At 33.2% G+C, this 17,172-nt stretch overlaps 1 protein-coding gene and 1 pseudogene across 2 annotated transcripts; both read left to right on the top strand.

Moving 5' to 3' along the window:
* Positions 1-2,835: 2,835 nt before the first annotated feature.
* Positions 2,836-6,708, top strand: LOC145751442 (solute carrier family 23 member 1-like; annotated as a pseudogene). Its single transcript, XR_014283736.1, has 13 exons — positions 2,836-2,922; positions 2,997-3,152; positions 3,444-3,610; positions 3,689-3,875; positions 3,958-4,139; positions 4,259-4,379; positions 4,571-4,707; positions 4,787-4,922; positions 5,024-5,176; positions 5,252-5,424; positions 5,527-5,708; positions 6,232-6,361; positions 6,534-6,708. The product of XR_014283736.1 is annotated as a solute carrier family 23 member 1-like (transcript).
* Positions 6,709-10,814: 4,106 nt separating this feature from the next.
* Positions 10,815-11,765, top strand: LOC145757592 (uncharacterized). The gene has a single exon (XM_082572456.1). It carries the CDS (start codon positions 10,815-10,817, stop codon positions 11,763-11,765), a length of 951 nt encoding a protein of 316 aa, XP_082428582.1.
* The last annotated feature ends 5,407 nt before the right edge of the window (positions 11,766-17,172 follow it).

The following is a 17,172-nucleotide window of genomic DNA, read 5'->3' on the forward strand; positions in this document are numbered from 1 at the left end:
GATATATAAAAATTGTATTAATATCAATCAATTCATCTGCTTGAGCTGCAATAAAATCAACCTTACTTTTGTTAGTGTAATCCACCAACACAGTTTTAATATTAAACAGACAGACGGAAAAGTGTATTTAATGGATATTGCACTTACCAAATGCTCTTGTAAAATGATCGAACTAAGCTATTAACTGCAAAATACCAAAATATTCCTCGATTACAAAAGTTAGCTGTTTAATTAACTTCTTGCATACCTGAATATGCACATCGCAATATGTCAGCGGTTAGATAAAGTTACTTAGAATGTGCCCATGTTCTATCAATTTTTTCATTGTGAGTTTTAACAGGTATGTGGCATCATAATTTATGACTAAATATTTACAGTCACTAGTAAACTATGTACTTTACATTTTTTTATTGGCAAACTTTATTTATGCTATTTCGACAGGCATGCAAACAGGCAAGCTGCCCTTGAGTCAACTTGTCAGGCAGTAAATCTAACTATGATTATTTTTAACTTGCCTTAATCAAAATTAAAAGCATTTATTAAGTGATAATTTTTTAAAAACAATGCAAAAAAATTCAAAAAAAAATTCAAGCTGTGTTTTTATTTTTCCGTTTTTTTGTTTGCGCGTTAGGTCTTCCCTCTAGTTTAAAATCGTTTAAAAATAGCGGGACTAAAAGTCGGTAGGCCTATATAGAATATTGGTATATAATTTCTTATTTACAGTTTTGCTATTGTTTTTATACATTTATAAAGAGGATTATCGAAAGGCTATTGAAAATTATTAGAAACATTTTTGGATTTAAAACATTGGAATGTACGTTTAGTCAACTATAAGATTGTCAAACTGTAAGAAGACAACCAATCGAAAACCTTTAACCTACAATACGACAAAGCACTATAGCAACCATTAACTAAAGGGATTTATAATTTTCAACAAAGGTAAAAATTACTAAAAGTTATAAATGGTACTACTGTAAAATAAGTATTTATGTGAAAATTAACATCATTAAACTACTAACAAAAACGGGACTATTAATCATATACAAGAACTACAAAACAGGAGAACTTTATCTGTTTAATGTTAATGTTTTTTTATTTAGGTGCTGAAGATAAAATTACCGAAAGAAATGTAGTGGGATTTATATGTTATTCTAGACTGCAGATCATTACCACAAACAACAATTTCAGTGCAATAATTAATTTACCGCATGTTACAATGAACTAAGTTGTTTTTTTATTTAGGTAATATACATCATCTCTTTGATTTTTTATCTATTATTGACAATTATGTTATTTCGTGCATTCTTTATATTACTTGTAATTTATTTTCCCAACTGTAAGCAACGTCAACTGACGCAATCTTACGCAATCAAACTAGCGTCGGCAGGCCTGGCAACACCTAGGGAAAGCGGCAGTGAGCCTAGCATAATAGTAGTATAACCAAGCGTGGCCCATGCTAGATTCTATGCTAGGCCCGTGCACGAACAGTCGTGCATGGGCCAAGCTCGCATAAGCGAGCACGGCCGATGTAACATTTCCATGCAAAGCAGAAAGAACCATGGGCCAAGCTGGATAATCGTGCATAGCCCTAGCAAAATCGGGCTTGCGGCGATGGTCGGCCGACTACCCGATGGAACGATTATTTTTTTTTGACTACCCGATGGAACGATTATTATTTCTATTTTTTTTAACTTACAAATATTTTTTAAGGCCTTTAAGCTTCCTCAAACAAAAATGCAATACTAAGTTTACGTCTATTTTATTTTTGTTCAATAGTTAAACAAAAACAATAAGTTTTGGTAATATACAACGTTTGAAATTGCCAAAATATTTGGAAACTCTAAGGTGGTTTTAGCCCCACATTTTGATCTAAGTTCTTAACTTTTTTTCAAATTTTGGAATTTTGACAGCAAAAACGGCGTTAAGATATTTTGTATTTAGCAGCCGGTTGGGCTAATTTTGGTTAAGCCCTCACATGATTACGCTACGTATTTCAAAATTTTTGCGTATTTCGTGGCCAAAATAGACGCCTTTTTTTAATATTTTAAATAATTTTAGCGAAACACATCGCAGAAAAAACAAATATTTTTTAAAAAAAGTAATATATAAATTTAAAAAAAACATTAAAAAAAGTTGGTGGTTTTAGCTCCATTAGCCACATACACAAGCCGTTAATGCTTAACATAAGTTAACGTAATCAGCATTTCTTTGTTCAAATGCGTGATTTTTTTGGGTTTTATGTATTAGTTAGGTGTTCTTGTTTAATTTATGATGTGTTTGACTAATAATAACAATTCCACATTTTATTTAAATGAGATTAATGCATAATAAAGTTAAGTAACTTAAAAGTTAGTAATTTTTTCTCAAAAATTATGTACAAATTTAACGACACAATTTTTCTTGTGTATACCTACATAAATATTTTTATTTATTTATAATCCTTATAGTAGAAAAGTAATTAATCAAAAATTTTATCAAACTGCTATTGCTAGTTTACATTTAAACATAGGTTATTACAATATTAGGTAAATAAAAGTCGAAGTCACATATATTTATCTAAAGTTTAGAATAAATAACCAGTCAACCTACTTTGTTTGCCAAATCGATCATGCATGCTACAACTGCAAATGGAAACCTTCTTCATCAGAAACGATTCTCAACGATTTGTTAACATTATAGTTGTTAAACAGGTTTTTAAATTAACGTCAGTGGTAATAATAACGTTTTTGTAACACGCACTATAACCTTTGTTCAAAAAACGTTGGCGTTTTAAAGTTTTTAATGTTCTGTTACCCGTTTATTAATAACGTTATGTTATCAATTTACAGAAATAGTGTTGTTTTAGTCTTTTAGCCATTAAAATTTGGCATGGAAGATCTTAATGCGGAAGGGCAAGGTACAACAAATATCGCCTTCGATAAAGTAAGTTACAGGTATTTTTAGGGTTTAAAAAATGTAAGCACAATTGATAAATTTGTAAGCTTGCATATTTTCAGGGGGACGAAATTAACATCATACAAGACGAAGTTACCAATAAAGAAACAAACAAAAGAATCGATCAAACACCAAAGAATAATTACGAAGAACTAAATTTGTTATACGGAATTGAAGATACACCACCCTGGTATTCATGTATAGTACTAGGCATACAGGTTAAACATTAACTACATTTTGATAAAGTTTTTGTCCATTTTGTAAAAGTTATAAAAATTTTTGACCATACCCTAAGGACAAATTAGCAACATATTCAAAATACGATATAACTTATAGTTCAAGAATATAATATTACACCTTTATGCTATGAGCTTCTAAAAAGAGCATAACGTACTATAAAACAATCAATTAGTTTTTTTTAACTTTCAATTCCTTTTTTTAACAAAGTTATTATGGCAAACATAATATTGTCAAATCCAATATAATTTTAATGTATTGGCATTATGTAGCACTACTTAGTTGCAATAGGAGGAATTATTGGCCTTCCGTTGATTTTGGCACCAGCTCTTTGTATTCTAGACGATGACGAAGGCAATGTTGCAAAAGCGCTTATAATAAGTAGTTTGTTTTTTACGTCAAGAATCTCTACTTTGATACAAACAATAATTGGTATTAGGTTAGTATAAACCTTTTAATGTAAATTAAAGTACGATTAGTTGTTGAGCGTTATTTAAGTGTAATAAAACATACGCAGATTGCCAATTTTACAAGGAGGAACATTTAGCTTTTTGCCACCTACTTTTGCAATTCTTTTGTTACCAAGAAACAAGTGCCCGGCGCCTTTGCCCAATAATAGGACCCTTAATAATTTTACTAAGTATCTTGATAATGATGGAACCATTGTAGATTGAACTGAATTATGGCAAAGGCGAATGAGAGAAGTAATTAAAAGGCTAATATTGCGCAAACAAGTTAAAACATTAATGTTTTAGGCGTTATTTAATTTGTAACCATTTTTATAAGGTACAAGGGGCAATTGCAGTGGCTTCGTTACTGCAAGTGGTTCTTGGCGTTACTGGGTTAATCGGATTTTTGTTGCGGTTTATTGGGCCTGTAACTATTGCACCAGCAATTGCTTTGATTGGCTTAGACCTTTTTTCAGTGGCATATGGAAATTCCTCCCCGCAGTGGGGCATAGCAATGTTGTAAGTCTCTTTTTAGCTTAATAACTTTTTGCCTTGCAGTTTAATAACTTTTTGCCTTGTATGAGCATTGCAACTTTTTCGTAAATAGTTTTTTTATTTTTTTTTAAATAAATTTGTAGCACAGCGTTTGTACTTATTTTGTGCTCACAATATTAAAAAAAAATTAAATTGCCTTTTCCAACGTTTTCAAAATCCAAAGGATGCCATGTGACCTACACGCCGATATTTATGATGTTTCCGGTATGAGTTTTTGCTTTTAAATTAATATAAAAAATATTTGTTATTTAAAAAATTAGGTAAAAGCAGTTTTGCTGGTTAAAAAAAATTTCTATGTACAGAAACATTTTGTGTTGTTATTTTTTTTATTTTTTTGTTGCATTATATATAATACTACTTCAAGTACTATTAATTAAAATTATTTTTTAAAACAGGTTCTTTATGCGTTGATTTTAGGATGGCTTTTAAGCTATATATTTACAGTTACCGATGTGTTTCCAAACGATCCACAACATCCTTCGTATAGGGCAAGAACAGATTTAAGATCAGCAGTCATAAAAAACGCTCCATGGTAAAGCATTTAACAAAATTAAAATTGGTATCTTTTACAAGATAATATTAATAAAAAAAATTACCAAACTAAACTCTAGGTTTAAATTCCCATATCCGGGTCAATGGGGCTTACCCGTGGTAACTGCGGCGGGAGTAATTGGAATGTTTGCAGGAGTGTTAGCGGGTTTTGTAGAATCACTTGGAGATTACTACGCATGTGCTAGGCTTTCGGGGGCGCGCTATAAATAGGTAATTTTATATTACTAAAAAATTGTTATTATAGAAACCACTTAAGTGACTATTAAAATTATTTAAATTTTAGTTAAACTAGAAAGTTACTGCAAGTAAAAAAAATGTCTTTTTACAGGGGGATTCTTGCTGAAGGTTTTGGTTGGGTTTTGGCGGGGGTAATAGGAACTGCAACAGCAACCACGTCATATAGCGAAAATATAGGAGCAATTGAAATAACAAGGGTTGGAAGTAGACGGGTAAAACAAAAATACTGGTAAAATAACAATACAAAACAATATGATAAACACCAATTCTATTTTAAATATTTACAGGTTTTACAAGTAGCAGCTTGTGTACTTATTTTATTGGGAATGCTTAGCAAAATTGGTAGTATATTTGTGACCATTCCTGACCCTGTAATAGGTGGTTTGTTTTGTGTGATGTTTGGAATGATATCCGTTGTCGGTATTAGTAACTTACAATACGTAGACCTTGATTCCCCAAGGTATATTTGGAGATTTGATAGTATATAAGAAACCAGCTGCTTTTGCGAAAGATTAATGATTACAGAAGTTATATTTTAATAACTTTGAAATGTTTATTTTAGAAATTTGTTTATTGTTGGATTTTCCTTGTTTATGGGTTTAACAATTCCTGAGTGGATGAAAATTAATCCAGGAATTATACAAACCGATTCTGACGAATTTAATCAAATAATAACGGTGTTACTTCAGACTTCAATGCTCGTAGGCGGATTTTTGGCTTTTTTATTTGACAACACAATACCAGGTAAGTTGTTATGCTAAAAGGTGTTATTATATATTATATATTAAGTTATTTATAAGTAATATAATTTTACCTATGGTGACAAACTGTGTAGGTTACCGTTCTTACGCAATATAACTTAAAATACATCAAGCAAAAATAACTTTGAATCACAAAATATTGCAAAATTCGAAGCCTTGGGCTACCGAGTAAATTTTTCTTAGCGATGTCACTATTTTTAAACGGTTAAACTTTAACAATATAAAAAAGTCAGGTTTTAACCATATCTACTATAGTTTTAATCTCTTACATCAAAGCTTACATGCTTATTTTTTTATGTTTAAAAAATTGCATACCGATTACATACCACAGTGCACGTTAAACAAATCTTTTATTTATCATGTTTTTTTTTATAATAACGACAAATGTATCAACCACGTAAAAAACTTGCTTTAAAGCAAATTTCGGGAAAAAAACGGAAACGATATTTAAATAAAAGGTGGTTAATTTAAAAATGTTGTGCCATAACTACAACTTTAACATAAAGGTACCGAAAAAGAAAGAGGAATTCTAGCTTGGAGAAGAGCTAAAGTCGGAGGAGCTGTTGAAAGCGAAGAATCATTAAGACAACGACAAATCATATGTTACAGTCTTCCTTTTTCCACCAACTGTTGCCGGTAACATTTCTTTATTTTAATTTTTAAAGCCAACACGTGCAGACGTTAAACCAAGATCAAAAAGATTCCATTAAATTAATTAGCTTATCAATAAAAGTCTTTTTGATAAATTAACTATTAATATTTTGCATCTCAATAAAATTTTATTTTAACAACTATTTTATTCATTTAGTCTATCGAGATATATTCCCTTTTTACCGGAATATAGTCAAAAAGTACACACGAAACATGAGAAGAGTACCTATAAATCAAATGCACGGGCTTCCACAAAATTTTAGGAAAATTACTTTAACATTCTTATAAAATACAAAATAAATTTTTTTTATGATAGTTACAAACATTTAAAAACCCTTAACACATAAATTAAAAAGTCAAAAACGTGAATATTTACAAATGTTTATTTTTTGTTATTTGTAATTATAGAATTTTTTTTCTAATCTTTCACTTATCGTAACTTTTCATAACATTAATAAAAAAACGGACAGCCTTTTGTGCAGTTTAGTTGACATTTATGGGGGCTAATGGGGCTGAAACTATACTTTTCGCTTAAATTATTAAAAAAAATAAAAAATAGCTTCTGTTTTTTTAGCCACAAAATACGCAAAAATTTCCGAAAAACGTAGCGTAAATACGTGACTAATTTCAGTGTCTGCCAACGAAAAAATATCTTAAACTCGATTTCGCCGTTAAGATTAAAAAATTTAAAAAAAAGTTAAGAACTTGAATTAGAAAAGAGGGACTAAAACCATCACAGACTTGCGCTATATCTTGGTAATTTCAAATGGTATGTTTTTACAAATTTTTTTGTTTAGCTATTAAATAGTGTTTCAATATCTAAGAAGGTTTTTAGGTTTTGAAAATATTTTTAATTAAAAAATAAAAATGTTAATTGTTCGGTCGGGTGTATTATCAAATAAAAGTAATGACGGAAAGGTCGCTCTTAAGCCTCGCTAAAGCTAAAACAGCAAGTTTAAAACATTTCTTGTATTTTTTTAAGAAATTAAATATTAAGAAATACTTCTAGTTTTGATTAAGAAAAGTTTTCAAGAAAATTTATATAAGTTTATTGCCTGACAAGTAGACTTGAGGGCAGCCAACAGGGGTCGCGGGCTTTATTGTCACAATATTGTGTCACTAGAAATGACACAACTTTTTGTGTCAAAATTTTAAAATGACACATTTGTGTCACAAGAAATGACACAACTTTTGTGTCAAAAATATAAGATGACACAATTTTGGTGTCAATTTTAAATGACACAATTGTTTCACAAAAATAATGTGTTTCACATAAATGACACAATCTTTAATTTTTTACTTAAAAAAGATATTGGTTCACAACTGACTACTAAAGAACAAGATTTTATTTCAGGTCCACAACTTTACAAAATGATGTTGTTTTATGATTGACAACGACGATGTCTAGTTGTTCAGAAAATCAAAAGCCACGGAATTAATAACTATATATCTAATTATCTTATTAAAGCAAAAAGTAACATCAATGTAACAATCGAAATTACCTATACATTTTTATTAACTTTATTTCTTTTGCTTTCCCAGTTGCATAGCCTACGTGGGCACCGTTACTTGAAAAATAAACTTTGATAACGGGTGTTCCGTTAATTAAATCGTGAACTTCGATAAAACTAAAACATTACTTAAATACGAATGGATTGGAAGTTACTAAGAACGCTATAACTCTTTTCGTGTTTTAAAACGGAATGGAAAATGCTTTGCATAAATCGCGCTTTATTGGAGAGATAAAGGACTACTTTATATATTAAATTTAAATTATGCAGAAAAGCTTCACGTGACGTTAAACTTATTTGTAACTCCCAACAGTTTTATTTCATTAAAAAATCTTATTAAAATAACGTAAAGGTTTGTTTTATATTCTTGTTACACAGCTGCTTTAAGCAGATTTACTAATGTTAAAAACCTTGAAAATATTATAAAACCCTAATTAAAAAGAAAATTTACTAGCACGAAATTTTGTACGTAGTTTTTAAAACGTGAAGTTAGTCACAAAAAACATAGCACCACTAAAATTGTCAAAATCCCTGGAACAAATTATAAATGTAATGGTATTTAAAGCAAAAACAAAAGCATTGAAAAATGAGAAAAAGACGTTGCACACCACTTTAAGCTCCTTGGAAATTATAAGAATTTCCCAAGGGAAAAAAGCAGTAGAAATTGACCAAAAATACTGCCATGTAACTAAGTTATCTAAATTCATCTCTTTTTTAGAAACCACAATGTAACTAATGTAACATTCCCCTAAGGTTTTTTGTATATATATTTATCTTTAATGTGCAAAGGTCGAATGCAAGACCTAAACATAAAGTATCATCAGTTACCTCAACCCAGTCTTGAGTTGCCTGTTTCATTTTGGGGTGTTATTGACTATAATTGCCCAATAATGAGTTAGTACCGTTTATAACGCCTACTTAAAAGCGCCACACCATGAAATCACTGGAGATCAAACCCATGACTTTGTCGGTGGTAGGAGAGTGTTTTGACTAACCATGCTGCCGGTGTTTTTAGATACCTGAAACAAATTACTGACAGCATGGTGTAGTGGTCAGTACACTCTCCTACCATACACAAGGTCTTGAGTTCAATCCCTAGTGATCTCAAGCCGTAAAGCCCTTGAGTAAGGCGTTATAAACGGTTCAACATCTGCTGACCCAGCACTTAATCAGCAATTTCGAGACTGGGTCGGGGTAACTGATGTTACTCTAAGTTTGGGTCGTACATTCGACTTTTCCACATCGAGGATAAAGATATATACAAAAAATGATAAAACATATAAAGACCCCGCAGTATCGGAAGGGCTGCACATCAAAGTTTGTGAATCTTATTTCACTTTTTACTTTTGGTAAGTCCATTTGTATGAAAAACCAATCTATATGTTCCATCAATTTTAAATGCAATTTTAACACTCAGTTGGACACCATTAGTCGCCTTTGTGCGTTTCGTTTTTGTATCGCCTTATCACCTGGTCATTTAGGTTTTTCCCCTTCTTCAACGTTCTTATGAAGTCACGTGATTTGTGTTTCGCCTTTTTTGTGTTTTATTTTTCGTATGTTAACTTGTAATGATTTCGGAGTTATATTTTAAGTACGTCATATATTTTAGAATACGATTCACCCTGTTCTAACAATTCATAAATGGTCTTTAGTTAGTTTTTGTTAAAAGTAATATCGATTTGTAAGTGTTAAGCCAGTATTGTTTATGTTAATTGTTTTTCTTGTGTACTGAATTTGAATACATTGTAGAGTATTTTAATTGTTGTGTCAGTCCAGTTAGACAGTTGCAATTCTGGGCCCATTAGCGGCATTATTTTTACATTAACTGGGATCAATCTGTGATCAAGGGGCGTATTTTATTTTCCGATCAACCTATTGTTGGTCACGTGGGGTAAGGTTAGATAAGCCCTACATTTTGATTTATGAATGGTATGACATTTTGTCATAGCAGTATAGTTAAATTTGTCAGTTTGTAGATTGTTTGACATAAGGTCAAGTTTGGATCTATAAATTGAAATATATAATTTTAAAAGAATTTATTGGATTTACAAATAAAAAATGAGTTTGGAACCAAGTACCAGCAGTCAAGCTTCGACATCGAAGCCCGTCGAAGAACCGAGTGTCGATTCAAAGTCTGCCCGAAAAATTGCTTTGACAAGCTTTACTCGAATTGAGAACCAGCTCCTTAAAGAAATAAATGCACGGAAGGAGGTAAAGCTGGCCAGTGGATGGAAAGCAGTTTTCGACACCGCCTACGATAAATGTTTAGCGGCGTGCAACGAATTTTTGGCTGTTCAAACAGAAGATGAAAAGCCAAAAACACAAGCTAAAATTGATGAAGTTAAAAGCCGATATACGGCAATGAACGAAAGATATTAAAGTTTTCTTTCTTTATGTGTAACCTCTTCTCCACCAAATACAAGGAGTTCCTTCAGTATCTGGGTCTCGCTATTCTGGATCTGTTTGCTCGCAAAGAAGCAGAGGTAGCATCGAGGCGCTCAAGGTTCAAGCCGAACAAATACAAAAGGAAGCTGAATTGAGTTTACGTCAGCTTGAAATACAAAAGCAACAAGAAAAGGAAGATGCAGAGGAAAAAGTTCGTGAGGCAGAAGCTAAGGCTCGCAGGAAAAAGCGCACTGCAAGACTGCGGCCTTCAAAAGCATGGGTGCGAAAATTGAGTTGGAAAAAGAGGTTTCCAGGGTTCAGTCCAAAGTTCTTGAAGCCAAAGCCGAATTAGAAGGCAGCATATTTCTGTTTTAGTTTCACAAACGGGGCTGGCATATGACTCAACGCGAATTATAAAAGAAGCCCAACAAAGAGCGACCCGTAGCCAACATATGCCAAGCTACCTTGCGCAAGATGCCACGTTGCCAAGGATTACAATTGACAATTTTAGTGGCGACATTCTGGAGTATGATTTTTTCATCATGCAGTTTAATGAATTTATTAATAGTAAAATATCGGATAACGGCGCAAAATTACAGTTTTTGTTGAAATACTGCACTGGCGAGGCTTTTGAGGCAATTAAAGGTTGCAAAGTTATACGTAACCTAACGGAGGCCTACAAAGAGGCGAGGTCGAGACTCGATGAAAAGTTTTGCGCCAGTGATCTAATCATGGAGGCGGCAATGGAAACCATACTGATTGGGCCTCCTATATCTGAGTCAGATTCCGACGCTTGGAATAAATTGGCAGACAGCATGTATTACTGCAGCTGTACTTTGAATGCGGGAGGTTATGAGGCCGAAATAAACAGCCGTGAGACGATAAGCAAAGTTTATCGACGATTGCCCGAACAAGTGAGGCGTGATTTTATTAAAATCTCAAAAGATAGAAAACGAACTGGTAGAAAAACAACCTTTGATGATTTATTACAGTTTGTAAGGGATTTGGCCCGATTATCAAGGCATTACTACCAGTGCATTCATTTCGAGCAATGCGATAAGAAAATTTCTGACATGAAAGGGAGGCGATTTCAATCGAAATCAAATCGGCCTGCCAGCAAAAGTTTTAATGTAAAGGAGGAAGGCACGGCGCCATTATCGATTGCATGCTGTCCTTTGTGTAAGAAAGGACACGAGCTGTGGCGCTGCGAAATCTTTAAAATGAAAACGACCATCGATCGATACGATTTCGTGAAAAATAAAAGGTTGTGTTTCAATTGCTTAAGAGAAGGCCACATGAATAACAATTGTCCTACAATAATGGCATGCAAGACATGTAGCAAAAGACACCACACTTTGCTGCATTATAACAAACCACAATCGCATGAAAACCCAAGCGCACCTACAAATAACGGGAACACCGTTGAAGGGCTGTCACCGCTTGCGGCACACAGAAACGAAAAAGTGTTAAACGGTTCAAGGTGCTACCAGTAAAAGTTTGGGGCAGCGACCCAAACAAAGCCGTCTAGACTTTTTTAGACGATGGTTTCGATACCAGTATGTGTACCGGAAAGTTAGCCCGTCAATTGGGGCTCAGGAAAGTCGAGCGTCATATAGAGCTATTTACAGCAAAGACTGAGTATGATACTGTTGTTAAAGGTATGCATATTCAAGGTCTTAACGAGCCTGAATCGTTCAGTGTAAACGAACTTATTGTTTTAAACGACTTGGTTGATGTAAGCGAAAGCATACCCACTGAAGATGTAGCAAACTTCTATGCGCATTTTAGAGATCTAAAGTTTCCGAAATTAAGAACGCGAAAATTGAATTACTTCTGGGTAATAATGTGCATGAAGCCTTTAGATTGAAGGAGCAACGTGTCGGTGAACTTGGTCAGCCATTTGGCTTGCATACAGCGCTTGGCTGGACACTATTTGGTCCTGACTACTCAAAAAGGTCAGATAATAACGCGCGAAAAATTAATTTTCTACACAGCTTAGATGACATTGACGCTTCATGTAAGATATTGGTTAATGCATTTAATCAAGACTTTAAGGATTTAAACGACGTTCAACGCAATAAGGCATCCATAGAGGACAAAAGGGCTTTAGGAATATTGGAATAGACCGTTGCAAAGGTTGACGGTCATTACCAGATGGGATTACCGTGGAAGGACGATTTTGCAAGACCGTCGTACAATCGGAAAATGGCTGAACGTAGGCTTCAGCACTTAAAGAAGAACTTACAGGCTAACCCTGAACTTTTTTCCAGATATAGAGATAAGGTTACTGAATATGTAAATAGTGGCCATGCCACAATGATTCTAGATGGTGAAATTAGGAATTTAAGTAACTTTAAATATTATATACCTCATCTTACAGGGCCTAAATTTCGTATTGTTTTTGATTGTGCTGCTAAACATCAGAGCAGTTCATATTGAGGTTGCGCAGTCGCGCAACAGTCGCGCAAATCTGTATGATGCATACAGACGGTTCATCGCAAGAAGGCCAACACCAAAGCAGATATTTAGCGACAATGGCACTAATTTTGTCGGTGCCGAACGTGAACTTCTTATGGGTATACGAAAATGAAATAAAAAACAAATGCACTTTGCCATATTGAAAAATGAAATAGATTGGAGATTTAAATTCCCCCGCTGCAAGCCACCAAGGCGGAGTATGGGAGCGTTAAAATAAGAACTGTTCGAAAAATTATACGTTCAATCACCAGTGAGCGAGTTCTCATGACATTGCTCACTGAAGTAGAAAGAATTTTGAATAACCGACCTTTAACCCCCATTAGTGATGATCCACGAGACTTGGAAACGATTTCTCCAAGTATGATTTTAAAAGGAGCAATCGATGTGTCATTGCCCCCCCTGGAGAATTTATAAAAGCGGATGGTTATAAAAAGTCATGGCGCCTGACCCAACTTGCTGTCGATCAATTTTGGACGCGATGACTAAAGGAATATTTGCCGCTTCTATAATTACGACAAAAATGGCTTCGGCTCGTGAGTAATTTTGCTGTTGGTGACGTAGTGTTGATTGTGGATGACACAGCTAAGAGAGGATACTGGCCAAAGGGAATTATAGAACAATGTCAAAGTGACTGTAACGGACTTGTACGACGCGTGCGTGTAAAAACCGCCACAACGGTTCTTTGGCGGGACATTCGAAAGCTGTGCCTTCTCGAAGCGCAGCAATGACTTATAACGCATTTTTTCTTTCATTCATTATTGTATGTATCATTATCATTTCACCTCATGTCACTTATATGAACTTATGAATTTTCTTGCCCTTTGATGTGTCCGTGTATTATTATAATGTAATGTTTTCTTTCTTGACGTTTTATTTCACGTCACTGTTTGCTGCATGCTTACAATGTATATTAGTTTCGTTTTTGATATAATGTACTTTGTTTTTTTGTGAAATGACTTCGTATATTTAGTTGTTTACTCGGTCATTTGGGGCCGGAATGTTACGTCCATTTGTATGAAAAACCAATCTATATTTTCCATTAATTTTAAATGCAATTTTACACTCAGTTGGACACCATTAGCCGCCATTTGTGCGTTTCGTTTTTATATCGCCTTATCGCCGAGTCGACTAAAAATGAAGGAATGGAAATTGAAGGAACGGAAAATGAAAGAACGGAAAATGAAGGAACCGGAAAATGAAGGAACGGAAAATAAAGGAACCGGAAAATGAAGGAACGGAAAATGAAGGAACCGGAAAATAAAGGAACGGAAAATGAAGGAACCGGAAAATGAAGGAACGGAAATTGAAGGAAAGTGAAAAAAGGAGAGGCGGAATTCTAAAGGGGAGGCGGAATTCGCGGAATTCTTGACTGTTTATTTAGGGTTACTATCATTTATTCAAAAACTGATAAGCGATAATGAGTTAATTTTTATTACCCCAGCATACCCTAACTCTCTTCTATAAAATGCCAGTTAATTTCTAAAATAATATTGACTTAAATACAAATAAATAGTCAACGGAATTTCCGCGTTTTATTTTTTAAGGATTCCGCCTCTCCTTTTTTCACTTTCCTTCAATTTACGTTCCTTCATTTTCCAGTTCCTTCATTTTCCGTTCCTTCATTTTCCGGTTTCTTCATTTTCCGTTCCTTCAATTTCCGGCTCCTTCATTTTCCGTTCCTTCAATTTCCGTTCCTTCATTTTTAGACTCAAGTTCTTTAAGTTTCAATACAGTCGCAGCAATATTTGGAAGAAGAGTTTCAAGTTAACCTGGACCTCCTGTTGTATTTTATCTAAGGCAAGAGCAATGGGTGCCATTACATGATAAAATAATTTAGTTCACTAAAGATCTATTGCTACAAAAAAGGCTAAAAAAATAGTTATAAAAACAGGTCATGTTAAGATTTTTTATTAAAAAATAAAAAAAAAATAAAAAAACGGTAAAATAAGAAAATAAATAGGTTACCTTTGCATACCTTTTTAGTAATTCAATATCCTGGTCACTAAAATTGTTGAGTTTAAGCAGTGTCATGCACTTATGAAGAGCAGGCCAATTACAGTAAAGAATGTTATTTAAACGGACTACTGAGCCATAAAGAGAGTTCCACCGTGAAGTGTTATGAACTAAAAGCCTTTTTTCTAGTTCAGCAAACAAGGTTTCCGCTGCTACGCAGCAGAGAATTTTGCTTGGGCGGATAATTATAAAAAATATTGATTCCAAATATCTTTTAATCGAACAATACAAAAAAGAACGGGGTAAAATAGCCCCTTCAAAAGGAACAAAATAAAACCAAACCTAATGTAAAATAAGTTAACAAGGTTCTTAACACTTTAAAATTAAAATAAAATTAAACAAAACATTAAAAAACTGTTAAACGCAGGAGTAAACTTTTGTACTGAACTGAAATACGTGTTATTACTGACGTCACAAATCGGGGGTTTAAACAACTTACCTATCATGTCGCTCCAATTTATTTTTGATATTTTGGGTAAAACAACGTACTCAACAACGACATATTTTAAAAAAAGTGAACAATGTATTAGAAAGTGGTTAAATACAAATGCAAACTTTGTATTTTTGTAATATACGCTATATAAGTGACGTCACAAATCGGGGGTTTTATCAACTTACCTATCATGTCGCTCTAATTTATTTTTGATATTTTGTAAAGAACAACGTACCCAACAAAGGCATACCTTTAAAAAAGTAAACAAAATATTAGAAAGTGGTCAAATACAGGTGTAAACTTTGTATTTTCGTAATATACGCTATATAAGTAACGTCACAAATCGGGGGTTTTGACAACTTACCTATCATGTCGGTCCAATTTATTTTTGATATTTTGGGGAGAACAACGTACCCAACAACCACATATTTTTTTAAAAAATGAACAAAATATTAGAAAGTGGTCAAATCCAGGTGTAAACTTTGTATTTTCGTAATATACGCTATATAAGTGACGTCACAAATCGGGGATTTTGACAACTTACCTATCATGTCGGTCCAATTTATTTTTGATATTTTGGGGAGAACTACGTACCCAACAACCACATATATTTTAAAAAAGTGAACAAAATATTAGAAAGTGGTCAAATACAGGTGCAAACTTTGTATTTTCGTAATATACGCTATATAAGTGACGTCAAAAATCGGGGGTTTTAACAACTTACCTATCATGTCGCTCCAATTTATTTTTGATATTTTGTGGAGAACAACGTACCCAACAACCACATATTTTTTAAAAAAGTTAACAAAATATTAGGAAGTGGTCAAATACAGGTGCAAACTTTGTATTTTCGTAATATACGCTATATAAGTGACGTCACAAATCGGGGGTTTTAACAACTTACTTATCATGCCACTGCAATTTATTTTTTGATATTTTGGGGAAAACAACGTACCCAACAACGACATATTTTCAAAAACGCGAACAAAATATTAGAAAGAGGTCAAATACAGGTGCAAACTTTGTATTTTCGTAATATACGTTATATAAGTGACGTCACAAATCGGAGGTTTTAACAACTTACCTTGTCGCTTCAATTTTTTTTTTGTATTTTGTGGAGAACAACGTACCCAACCACCACATATTTTGAAAAAAGTGAACAAAATATTAGAAAGTGGTCAAATACAGGTGTAAACTTTGTATTTTCGTAATATACGCTATATAAGTGACGTCACAAATCGGGGGTTTTGACAACTTACCTATCATGTCGCTCCAATTTATTTTTGATATTTTGGGAAAGATAACGTACCCAACTACGACATATCTTCAAAAAAGTGAACAAAATATTAGAAAGTGGTCAAATACAGGTGTAAACTTTGTATTTTCGTAATATACGCTATATAAGTGACGTCACAAATCGGGGGTTTTGACAACTTACCTATCATGTTGCTCCAATTTATTTTTAATATTTTGTAAAGAACAACAGACCCAACCACGACATACCTTCAAAAAAGTGAACAATATATTAAAAAGAGCCCCGTCAAACCGATGGCAGCAATTAAGAGGTAAAAAAAAGTTTTTATTTGTAAAGGATATTATTTAAATAGTAAATTAAATTTAGAAAAAATTCAACGGGAAACACTGTTTGATGTAAGTATATCACCAATTTCGAAGGAAGAAATGGATAAAGGTAAATGTATTAAAATTAGTATTAGATTAAAGAAATATAGAATAGAAAACCTTTTTTTTTATCTTTCACTCAAATATTTTATATAAAAATCTTAGAATATTATTTTGAAGAAGAGGAGGATAGTGAAAGAGGAGAATCTTCTTATGAAGATATATTAGATACAAGAAAACGAATTATACGGAAAAAGCGGATGGAAAAAAGATCGGTAGAAAGCTCAGACGGAGAGCTGTCGGTTATAAAGTGGAAAGCAAACAAAGAAGCGGAATGTTCAGGTATAACAAAAATA

Source organism: Corella eumyota, chromosome 1, assembly GCF_963082875.1.
Source record: "Corella eumyota chromosome 1, kaCorEumy4.1, whole genome shotgun sequence".
Lineage (NCBI taxonomy): Eukaryota > Metazoa > Chordata > Ascidiacea > Phlebobranchia > Corellidae > Corella > Corella eumyota.

What these genes read in the sequence shown, in the direction of transcription:
- LOC145757592 (XM_082572456.1), top strand. Translation starts at nt 10,815, where the DNA reads ATGCAGTTTAATGAATTTATTAATAGTAAAATATCGGATAACGGCGCA.